This window comes from Oenanthe melanoleuca, chromosome 14 (assembly GCF_029582105.1).
Source record: "Oenanthe melanoleuca isolate GR-GAL-2019-014 chromosome 14, OMel1.0, whole genome shotgun sequence".
Lineage (NCBI taxonomy): Eukaryota > Metazoa > Chordata > Aves > Passeriformes > Muscicapidae > Oenanthe > Oenanthe melanoleuca.
Window position 1 is genome coordinate 15787696 of NC_079348.1, and position 11146 is coordinate 15798841.

At 45.3% G+C, this 11146-nt stretch overlaps 1 protein-coding gene across 1 annotated transcript; it reads left to right on the top strand.

Annotated features, from left to right (window-relative positions):
* The first annotated feature begins 2435 nt into the window (after window positions 1–2435).
* Window positions 2436–11025, top strand: RNPS1 (RNA binding protein with serine rich domain 1). The gene is made up of 7 exons (XM_056503291.1): window positions 2436–2503; window positions 5587–5742; window positions 6020–6211; window positions 7369–7471; window positions 7999–8152; window positions 8606–8747; window positions 9988–11025. Coding segments are annotated over exons 1-7 (855 nt in total). The 5' UTR covers window positions 2436–2501; the 3' UTR covers window positions 10094–11025.
* Window positions 11026–11146: the final 121 nt, after the last annotated feature.

An 11146-nucleotide genomic window follows, 5' to 3' on the forward strand; every position in this document is an offset into this window, starting at 1 on the left:
CCTCGCTCAGGCTTGGCTTAAAGGCTCATCCTGCCAGCTCCTGGCAGCCCCTGGAAGCGGATCAGACCCCCCACACGCTGCCACCACCGTCCTGGGACTGGCCCTGCGGCTCCCAACTCTTCAGGAACCTGCTTCAGCTAACAGCTGGCAGGAAACCTTTCTCACAGTACAATTATTTGTCTGCTGGTTCAGTGACCTTACCTGCCTACCCCTGAAGAGATGAGAGCTGTTATGAGAATAAGGGTCTGCAGGGCTTTGGCACCAGTTAATCTTTTTGGCTTTGCCATAACTGAGAGAGAAAAAAATGTTAAGCACCGTGGATGCAGACAAGTGGGTGTCAAGCTCTGCTCCCAGGGAACAAGGGACAGGATAAGGGCAAATGGCCTCAAGTTGCACCAGGGGTGGTTTTGTTTGGTTATTGGGGAAATGCTTCTCGCAGAATGCGTGGTCAGGCATTAGAAGAGGCTGCCCATGGCAGAATCACCATCTCTGAAAGTGTTCAAAAACATTTGTAGATGTGGCACTTGGGGACACAGTTTAGTGGTCGCCCTGGCAGTGCTGAGGGAATGGCATTGGAATTAGATTCAATGATCTTAGAGGGGTTTTCCAACCTAAATGATTCCAGGATTCTAATCTAATGTCCTCCTTTGACATACTGCAGTTTCTCATTGAACCCATGCAAACTTTAGTAGACTACAAAATTTCCTATGCGGGAAATCTGCCCTTTAACAAGATGTGTGGAGAACAACCCATTCAGGGTTTTGTTTGTTTTCTTTGTTTGTTTTCTTTTAAAAAAGGACTGCAATATGATATTGGCTTTCACATTTAAATAACATATTTTATATTTTACATTTACATATAAATATATTTATATATATTTATATGCATTGATCATAAGTATTTAGATATATATAGATACCTTTATTTACCTGTTTGTTAGTATAATATAATCTACCAGTTTAAGTATGTACTGCATAGGTTATAGAAATAGTAGTGTGTTGAATATACAAATAATATATAGCATATAATATATATATAAATAATATATATAGTGTGGTGAATATACAAAGGCCTATATATTATAGACCTTAACTAAACACTAGATGTTAAAATACCTCTATGTGACCAAAACAAATGGTGTAAGGCAATCATTTTATCCCCCTTTTCCACTGACTGAATTCTCCTAATGATAAGATAACCATGACACAAACCAGAGCATTGGAGGACAATTAGAAAATACCAGGTTAAATTTAAAGAGGACATACTAAATCCTTATCAGAGGACGTAAAACAACAGGATGGAGACACAAGGAGGAATAAAATACATTAACTTGACACACAGGACAAAGATAAGCCAGAGTATGAAGAGATCAAATACAAGAATTCCTATAACATCAAACAGTTCACAAGAATGTTTGAATAGTGTATGGACTGTATGAATACGCATGTACCTCAGTCATGTAACAGTATATAGATCACACTCTCTGACTTTACCAGTGTGCTTTTTGGCCAAAAGCCAAGGGCATCCCAGCAGTGGTTAATTTTTTATCCCTTATTAAACTTCTAAAACAACAAAGTTCCAAATTTCAAATCTCGTTTTTCACATTTTCTGAACCTGTTCGATGGCATGTTTTAGGTAATACTCCTTGGTTTTGCAGCAGAACAGAAAATAAGCCTGTTTTTCTTCTTGCCACACATGAATTTACAGACACCTGCCCTGGTGATGGAGGTAGATGGGACATAGCCTTGCACTGCATTCAAGAGGTGAAGCTTCATTAGAAATTTAACCAATACGCCTGTGGCCCTACACTTCAACTGATCAGCACACCTGCTTCTCAGAAAATTCTGTCACTTTTAAGGCCCTGCATTACAGATGGGGTCAAAATGCACTTTTGACTTTGTTCCTCTTAAGTCAAAAGTCAGGAAGCCAGTGTGGTCAGAAGGTCAGAGGTTCAGTGCCTGCAGTGGCAAATTTCCTTTTAAGTTCACAGCAAACACATTTGGCAGGGAGAGATGATACCCTTCCCACATGGTATGAAATGCCACTGTATGGTGCTCTATCTTAAGTCTTTCATTCTTTTCCCATTTTTCCTGCAATTTGGAGGGTAAATCCCCTCACAGTGGTGCCGTCCCCACACCCGCCATCACCTCGAATTAAGAGTCTTAGTGCTGTGAATCTGCAACCAGCACCTGAGACTGGGGGAGCCCACAATTCACGTGCGGAGGCTGCAGCCTACTGGGTTGTCAAGCTCTTAAAAGCCAGAGCGGAAGCCCCAGCTGCTATTACCATTATTATGCAGAACAGGGTTAGCAGGCACTTTTATTTCTCCAGCCAGTGTGTAGCTGCACCCTTCCCCCACCCGCCGCTCCCGTTCCTTTTAAGCCCTTCCGCCCGTCCCGCTCCCCGCTATGACGCCATCACCGCGCGCCGGCGCTTCCCCTTCCCGCCCGCTCGCGTCAATCTCGCGCGACGGGCACGAAGCGGCGGCCGCGGCGCCGAGGATGTGAGTGCGGGCAGGGGCCGCGCCATCCGGATCCATCCGGCCAGGCCACGGCCCAAGCGGCCCCTCCGCCGCGCAGGGCGCTGGAGGGAGCGCGCTGGGGCCGCCGAGAGGCGATGGAGGCGCGAGGGCCAGGGATGGGGTCTCGGAGCCGCGGCCTCCCGTGGCCGGAGGCGGGGAGAGCGGCCGAGGGAGGGCCGGGGCGGGGCCGGCCGGGGAGCCGGGCCCGGGTGTCAGCGCTGCCGCGGCCCGGCCGGCGGGAGGAGCGCTGTGCGGGCGCGAGGGGCAGGTTGCTGTGCTAATCTCGCGGCCGCCTGCCCCACGGGCCCTGTACCGCACTCGCGGCGTGCGGATCTGGCTGCCCCGTACCTCGCCGGTCCCAGGGCTGCGCCGAGTGGCTGTAGTGGGCAGAGAAGTGCCGGGCGCCGAACCCTCCTCACACCAGGAATTCTTCAGCTGGTTTGCAGCTGAAGACCTGAAGCACACTGTCAGTAAAGGACACTCCTGTAGCCGTACGGGAAGCCTGGGGGCGAGCGAGTTTGCTTCCTTTGCCTCAGAATTGCTGCTCTGAGTGTGCAGATTCTGACTCTGAAGCAGAAATGTGTGTGAGATGGACATTTAGTTTGTGTGAATTGCTCTTAGACTTTCTGGTTTGGGGTGGATGCCCCTAAATCAGCTATTAGTTAGAGAGTAAGAGGTTTTTGATTGTAGGGAAGAAGCACGTCACTTAGAAATGCAATGTTGTACAGCCTTGTGCGAGGACTGTGATTTAGTCTTTCTACATTTTCCAGCGAATGCCTGAATTTGTGCTGTTGAAAATGCCCACAAGGGTTGTATGAAGTTTCCAGCTAAAGTGAGCTTGGCTAGTAGCATTCCTGAGAATGGAGTAAAACCACTGCTTAGCTTGGAGTCTCCTTAAATGCAGCATCATTTGGTGAAGTTCCAAAGCCATGTGGCTGATCTGCCTGATAAGCATGTGTCCCTGAGGAGCAGTAAGCAGCACTGCTATGAAAGGAGATTGTAGCCAGGTGTGGGTCAGGCTCTTCTCCCAGGCCGTGGGAGCAGGACAAGAGGACACGGGCTTAAGATGCACTGGGGAGGTTTAGATAAGACATGAGGAAGAATTTCTTCACAGAAAGGGCGATTAGGCTTTGGAAGGGGATGGCCAGGGAGGTTGTGGAGTCATTGCCCCTGGAGGTGTTTATGGAAAGACTGGATGCAGCACTGAGTGCTCTGGTTTAGTTGACATGGTGGTATTAAGTCAGAGGTTGGACATGATGGTCCCAGAGGTCTGTTCCAGTGTGATTCTGTGATTCTATTTCTTGCCCCAGCAGTAGGCTGGGTAACAGGAAACATGCTGGTCTTTATCCGTGTTTCACCTTCCCTTCTGGAAGGGGTAAAACGAGATCCAACTCTTGGGCACTTTTGTTTGCTTACAATATCATGACTCTGATAGTCCACAGGTGCAGGAGGAGCTGATGTGTAGGCAGAGATAACCCAAACCTGGCTGTGGGATATTTAGAAGAGAAGAAATGGGCTCTGAGGTGACTTAATTGCAGCCTTCCAGTACCTGAAATGAACTTGTAAGAAAGATGGAGAGGCATGTTTTACAAGGGCCTGGAGTGCCAGGACAAGGGGGAATGGCTTCCCACTGACAGAGAGCAGGTTTACATTAGAGATTAGAAAGAAATTCTTCCCTGTGAGGGTGGTGAGGTCGTGGTCCAGGTTGCCCAGAGAAGCCCCGTCTGTTCAAAGCCAGGTTGGAACAACCTGGTGTAGTGGAAGGTGTCCCTGCCCATGGCTGGAGGGTTGGAAAGTGATGAGCTTTAAGGTTCATGCCATCCCAAACCAGTCAGTGATTCTGTGATTTTATGGAAGGAATATCTTAAGTTTTCTGGTCTTGTGAAACCAGGAACCTGTCTGTTCTGTACCACCCAGCTGGGCTCATGCAGTGGCTTTCTGAACTGCAGCCCCCTCACACCTTGCACTGGAGAGGCACAGAGCTGAATAGAAATGTCCTAAAGCTGAGTGACATACACAAGTTTGCTTGTCTTGGCTTGCTATGCAACACGTGTGGGACAGTCCATAGAATGCTTTTTTCCTACCACTGGTGCTGGAGGAGACATTTCCTTTCCCAGCAAGCTCTGTCAGTGGCACGTCTGTGGTGTGGGTTTCCTGTCCTCTATGCAAAACGACCATGGGTGTTTCTGCAGGGAGCTGGGTTTGTGAATATTCATTTGTGTTGCTTCTTGCATTTGGTGTATTAGGGAAAACTAAAGCTGAAAATTAGGAAAGCAAGTTTGGCTGTTCAGAAGTAATCTCTTCCCAGCCATACATTTGATTGCAATTCAGAGAATACAGTAATTGCTTACCGGAAGCACTGGAACAACAAGGTTGTTGGATGCTGTGAGCTGAAGTTTTCTTCTTGTTCACTGAGTTTGCCTGTGATGCACATAGGGGTGGAGATATTTCCAACATCCTGCATTACTGTGCATATTCAGTGCCACTGCAGATAAGACTGGCAGCTCCAACACACTTCTGCTCATTCCCTGAATGTTTCATTCCTTGGTAGTTGAGAGTGTCACACTCCTTTAGAGATTATTAAAATGTTGGAGGCAGGTTTGTAAACAATCTCCATGGAATAATCAAAATGCAACGTGTTTAAAGATGTTGCAGATTTTTGGATGGATGCAGCCCTTACATGGCAAACATCTGGAAGTCAACTAATTCCCAACATTTCAGTCCTAAATAAAGAGGTGTTAAATCTCTCTCCTTTCATCTAGGGCAAAGAGAGTTCTCTGAATCAAGGAGTTAGAAGTGAAGTTTGAAACATGGGGCCCATTTAGTGCTGCTTTGGATATCTCTGAAGAGGAAAAGGAATTAGCAGGATTGAAAAATAAGAGTTTGCTAGAACTTTTTCCAAAGTGTCTGAATTGCCTAATGCTTTAACTCCGCACTTTCAGTGATCCTCAGTTACATTCAAAGTTCAGTGTTTTGTGTTGCTGTCCTATTCTTTATTTGGGTGTGGGGCTTTTGTTCTCTGATTTTTTGAATTAAGCAGTGCCTTCTGCAATTTGTTGTTGAAGGGCTCCCTCACCAACCAAGCGCAAGGACAGGTCTGAAGAGAAATCCAAGGACCGGTCCAAGGATAAAGCAGCCACTAAGGAGTCGGGTGAAAAGGATCGTGGTCGGGACAAGACACGCAAAAGACGCAGTGCTTCCAGTGGAAGCAGCAGTACCAGGTGGGTACTTCTGTGGGAGTCACAAATGAAAGTGTTTTCAGAAATCAGTAGCTTTATTTGTGGTAGTCTTGGACTTGTTAAAAGCTTGTGCTGAGTTAGTCACTGTGTGACTTTGTCTAACATAAGAGGGTTTATATTTTAGATATGAAATTTTTTGGCTCTCTGGTGAGTTGTGGAGCCTCAGTCACAGTTACTGTCTCTGTAGTTGTCAGAAGTTTCTCAGCCATTGTTTTTCTGGGTATTGCACTAATTTTTATTCTTCTCCCCCTTGAAATAGATCCCGTTCCAGCTCAACTTCCAGCTCAGGGTCCAGTTCCAGCACTGGTTCTAGCAGTGGCTCAAGTTCCTCTTCTGCCTCGAGTCGGTCTGGGAGCTCCAGCACCTCACGCAGTTCCAGTTCCAGCAGCTCTTCTGGATCTCCCAGTCCCTCTCGACGGAGACATGACAACAGGAGACGGTCCCGCTCCAAGTGAGTTTTATTTGTCTTCTAGGAATTGCCAGATGTCAGGTTAATTCCATGTAGAATACAAGATTGTGATCGGAACAGATTGTTCTCTGAAGACCATTTGATTTCCCCATAACTCAGAGATGTGAATTTTGTTAGAATGGGTGTGCTCTGTTTCCTCAGAATCCAAACATGCATCCTTCAGGAACAGAGATGAAAAGCCTAATTTTTAAGAGTTTAAATATTTTAAATATTATATTTTTTAGAGGTAGTTTTAATCAGTGTTTCCTTAGTACTATGGGCCTAGATCAGAGTAAAACTGTTCAGTTCCTGTAAACTACAGCTATGACTCACAGAAAAGTCAGGGCTAAAACCGGGATATATGTGTACATATGTATATATTCTTATTTATAAAAAAATGAAATAGGAAGGAGGGCAGAGGAAGCTGCTGTAAGGGTGACATGGGAGTCAAACTATCTTAATATCTGTACAGTTTTTCCTTTGCATAAGGTGATGAAGGCTGATAAAAATCTCCTTAAGGCAGTGTGGGGTTTTTAGTGTAGCACTCAATTTATGGACTTTAAGATTAGGAAGAAGCATAAATATAAATTTTCTGATTTTTGTATAGATTAAAGTTTCATTCCAGATTTTTTTAAACTGCAAAAGCATTGTGATATGCAGCTAATTTTAAATAGATTTTTAAACACATTTGGACCTCTGTAGTGAATGGAAGATACAGAAACACAAATAATTGAATCTGTTAATTTGCCTGGCTGTGGTATCCTGTGAAGTTTATTAGGCCTTATTTTGCCTCTTCAGTTGTTGAAGCAAAGAATGTTTTTTGTGTTAACGACTGGGAAATTCTTTAACTATGACCATAACTTCATAGAAGTGCTTGCTAAATTTTGTATTTGTTACCCCAGTTGCAGTGAAGTTGAAAAGTTGCAAAAAAAAGTTCTGACATTTCAAAAGGTTCTAAAGCAAAATCAGACAAGACAAATGCAAGTCCTGAGGTGTTTCTGAGTGGAACACCCTCGCCACCATCCCAACACTGTTACTTCTTCAGGACAAGGATGCCCTTCAATAAAAATGGTATTTTTAATCATGTGATAATGACTTGCTTTGATTTTTGTCCTGCATATTCTCTGAAAACTGTAAATGTTTTCTGTTGTCCAAATCAGGTCCAAGCCACCCAAGAGAGATGAAAAGGAGCGGAAGAGGCGGAGCCCATCACCCAGACCCACAAAAGTGCATGTTGGAAGGCTCACTAGAAACGTGACCAAGGTAATGGCATGTACCCCTGTAGTTAAGCATTCAAGTTCTTCTGTGAGAATGTGTGAGTTGGTCTTCCAAAGCTCTTGGGATTTCTTGGTTACTAGAGAGTTGCCAAGGTGTTGCTGTTGGATATTGTTTCTTTGTGTCCAGGTTGATTAGTGAGGAAAATTTTGGTAGGATTTTACTGAGTCAAATGCCATGAAGGATTCTGAGACACTGTAGTGCTTCAGAAATCTGCCTGTTTTGTCAGTATTCCAGACCTTATATCCTGCTTTACTAGGACGAAAACTATAGAATTTGGGGCAACAGCTGAAATTACCTTGGAGCCATAAAGGATATCAGGCAATTCTTGATAAAGGGTCTGCAGAGAGCTGGGCTGGCTTGTATTGTGTCTGCTAGACTGTAGTTTAAAGCCTTCATGGGTAAAAGGCTTAGGCTGCTGAAGAAATGATGTGCTGTGTATTTACTGCTCTGTGCCAGCCTGACCTGGCTGAGGAGTGTGCTCTGCGTTCATAAGATGTGCTCTCTCTCTTCAGGATCACATCATGGAAATCTTTTCTACTTATGGAAAAATTAAAATGATTGACATGCCAGTTGACAGGCTAAACCCACACCTCTCCAAAGGTTATGCTTATGTGGAGTTCGAGAACCCAGATGATGCTGAGAAAGCCCTGAAACACATGGATGGAGGTAAATACTGACCTGCAAGGAGCCTGGGGGCTTTTAAACGTCTTCAGAGTAGATGTATTTGATCAGAAAATTAGTTAGAGGTGGTAGGGATGTCTTTAGTGAACTGATGTAAAGTACTGTCAGTTTTCAGCCCAAATGGCTTTTGTGAGGTTCAGGTCAGATCCAAGAAATCACAGAACTATTAAAATTAATCTGTTTTTCAAAACGGAGAAAAAAATTATTTTAAGCTTATATGAAAACTTCTCCAGGTTTACATCTGAGCTGCAGTTTGGTGCGATTAGGTAAAGAAGTTTAGTAAGTGTGTGGTCACAGTAGCCCCTGAGCAGGGTATGGAGCACCATGGGCTGATCCCACTTCTGTTGCTTTGGACAAATCTGTGAGGAGTAATATGATGTATATATGTTAGTGTTGAAAAATACTTACTTCTCTCTGTTTCTGTGATTCCCTAAAAAGGCCAGATTGACGGTCAGGAGATCACAGCCACAGCTGTGCTGGCACCACGGCCTCGACCACCTCCCAGACGCTTCAGCCCCCCCAGGAGGATGCTGCCACCGCCGCCGATGTGGCGCAGGTCACCCCCTCGCATGAGGAGGAGGTGAGAGCTGGAACACAGCCTTTCTCTCTCACTAGCAACTCATCACTGAAAGACTTGGCATGGGGACAATCCTGTTGGACTTGACTTTCCCCTGCCAAGGGACAGTAGCACATTTTGGTCATCGGTTGAACCTGGGTTGCAGTTCTAACTCCTTAGCTCCAGGGTGTCTGCTCTGGTCTGCACCTCGAGCATAGTCTCTCAGATAGGTCTCTTCCTTTCCAGCCTGTTCCCTGGAGCCCCTTCTGCATAAAGGCTTCAAGGTGAAGTGGGAACAGACTGGCTGACAACACTTGTGGCAGGCTGTGCCAGTTTCTTGTTTTTCAGAAGCCCTTGTACCTCCCTCCCTTATTTCTGAATGAGCACATGACCAGAAAACAGTTCTGTGTCTGGTCAGTGGAGTATATTGGCCCAAGGTGTGACCTGACAGTTGTGCAACTTAAAGTTGCCTGATGTGCTTGGATAAGTTGTTCTGAGTCTTCAGTGTTTACATGTCTTCAAAATGTCTTACTTGTCAGTAGTAACTTGATTGCTGAACAGCTTTGAGCCACAGGTCTAAAAAGGAGCAGTAGTTACTGTGGCACAAGATCCAGGAGGCTTCTTGCTGCTCCTTTAAATACACCTTTTGCTGAGGTCTCACAGATGCAGATTTGCCATTCCTTCCTCTTTTGCTACCTTTCCTACTCCAACTTTTACTGTCCTCTTAAAGCTCTGTTAGTATTCTGTGCCTGAAACCTCTGTGTCATAGCTATAGTATATATATAGTATATATATATATACTATAGTAGCTATACTGCTGTGACTGTTGGTTGTAGCACTGAGAAGCTTGAAGCTAAACTACTTCATGAGCAAGCTTCCCCTAAGGAGCTTCCTCATAATTTGAAAGGATTTGGATAAATCCTTCCCCCGAATATCACTTTTTCAGGAGTCAAAGATGACTGCAGGTGAGGGAGGATCTGATGTAGGATCTGAGCTAATTTTCCATGAGGAAGAAGATAAGTTTCTTGTCTGTTGTTCAGGTATTAATAATTTTTTCTGTCTCTTAAGCAGAGGGAGGATAGCCAGAATATTCTTGCTGTGACCTTTCTGGAGCTGTGTTTTGTGCAAGTGCTTTTTCCATGATGTGTGAGGGATTTTGGCAGGAGGCGGGGAAGCATTTTTGAAAAGTTGGTAGCTGAGCTGACCAGTTACGTGAACCTTTTGCTTGTCTCCTAATGGAAGCTTTCTCCTCTTTCCCTACCAGGTCCCGGTCTCCTAGGCGCAGGTCCCCCGTTCGCCGGCGATCCCGATCCAGGTCTCCTGGACGAAGGCGCCATCGCAGCCGCTCCAGCTCAAACTCCTCAAGATAAAGCAAAAGGACTGGACAGCTTTTTACATTTTAACTTAAATCCCATCAGATGGAATATTGTACCTTTTTTTTATAATGAGTCTGGGTGAGGAGAAGTGAGAGAATCCTGGCAGTGAAGGCAATGTAAGAGGAGAGAGCACCAGTTCCTGGCCAGTAACCTTTACTGTGAGGCTTCTGGATTTCTGGCATTGCATTGAAATTATTTAAAAATGGCTTTGATTTTTTAAAGATAGAGGAAGGGAAAGATGTTTCAGCCTTTCTCCTCTTAGCAGCTGCTGCTTGGTGATTGTAAATGCTTAGCACGCTGTACAGACCAGCATGTAAATCTTGAGCTAGTTCAGAACCCCAGTGAGTAAGACAGTGAGCCATATACCTTGATCTCCACATGCCAGCACAGGATTTTTCAGGGCGGCTGGAGCCCCAGACCTGCCTGAGACTTAATTAAATTCAGAATTGTTGCTTTATTCCAGTTGCCCCACATGATTAGTTTCTTCAGAGTAAATTCTTCTGTAATGCTTACACCAGGCAAACACCACAGAGACAATGGTCCAGACCAGTGAACATGACACTATGTAGAAGAAGCTGGAAATCCTATGAAGTGTTCTGTAATTGCCCCCTTAAGTGATTTCTTTCACCTTTTCGTTGAGGGTCTGCTCAACCCACAGTGAAACAGTGTGAGTGTTTTTACAAATCCTAAATGAGCACCAATCCCTTGGAAACTGCAAAGCAGAGAGGGAGGCTTGAAGCCACGATGCTGGCTGGATTAACTGGGGTTCACACAAGGAAAGGCAACGAATTTACCACCTGTTGTACAGTCAATACTATACAGATTTTGTTTTTGTTTTGTATGACTTTGTATCCTTTTGGGCCATGTTGTGTTTGTACTTGTGTAGGACAAGCAGTTACTGAATAAAGCAGTAGGGTTGAGAAAGCTGTGCTGCCTCGCTGCGTGACGGTGGCGCTGTGGGGAAGCCGGCGTGGGGCCGTGCTTGTTCCCCTTCCGTGGGCTGGCGCCGCTCATTGGCTGCTGCGCAGAGCTGGCGCCTCTCATTGG

What these genes read in the sequence shown, in the direction of transcription:
- RNPS1 (XM_056503291.1), top strand. An exon ending in TCACTAGAAACGTGACCAAG is followed by an intron (nt 7,472 to 7,998) that starts GTAATGGCATGT and finishes CTCTCTCTTCAG; the next exon opens with GATCACATCATGGAAATCTT. An exon ending in CCTGAAACACATGGATGGAG is followed by an intron (nt 8,153 to 8,605) that starts GTAAATACTGAC and finishes TTCCCTAAAAAG; the next exon opens with GCCAGATTGACGGTCAGGAG.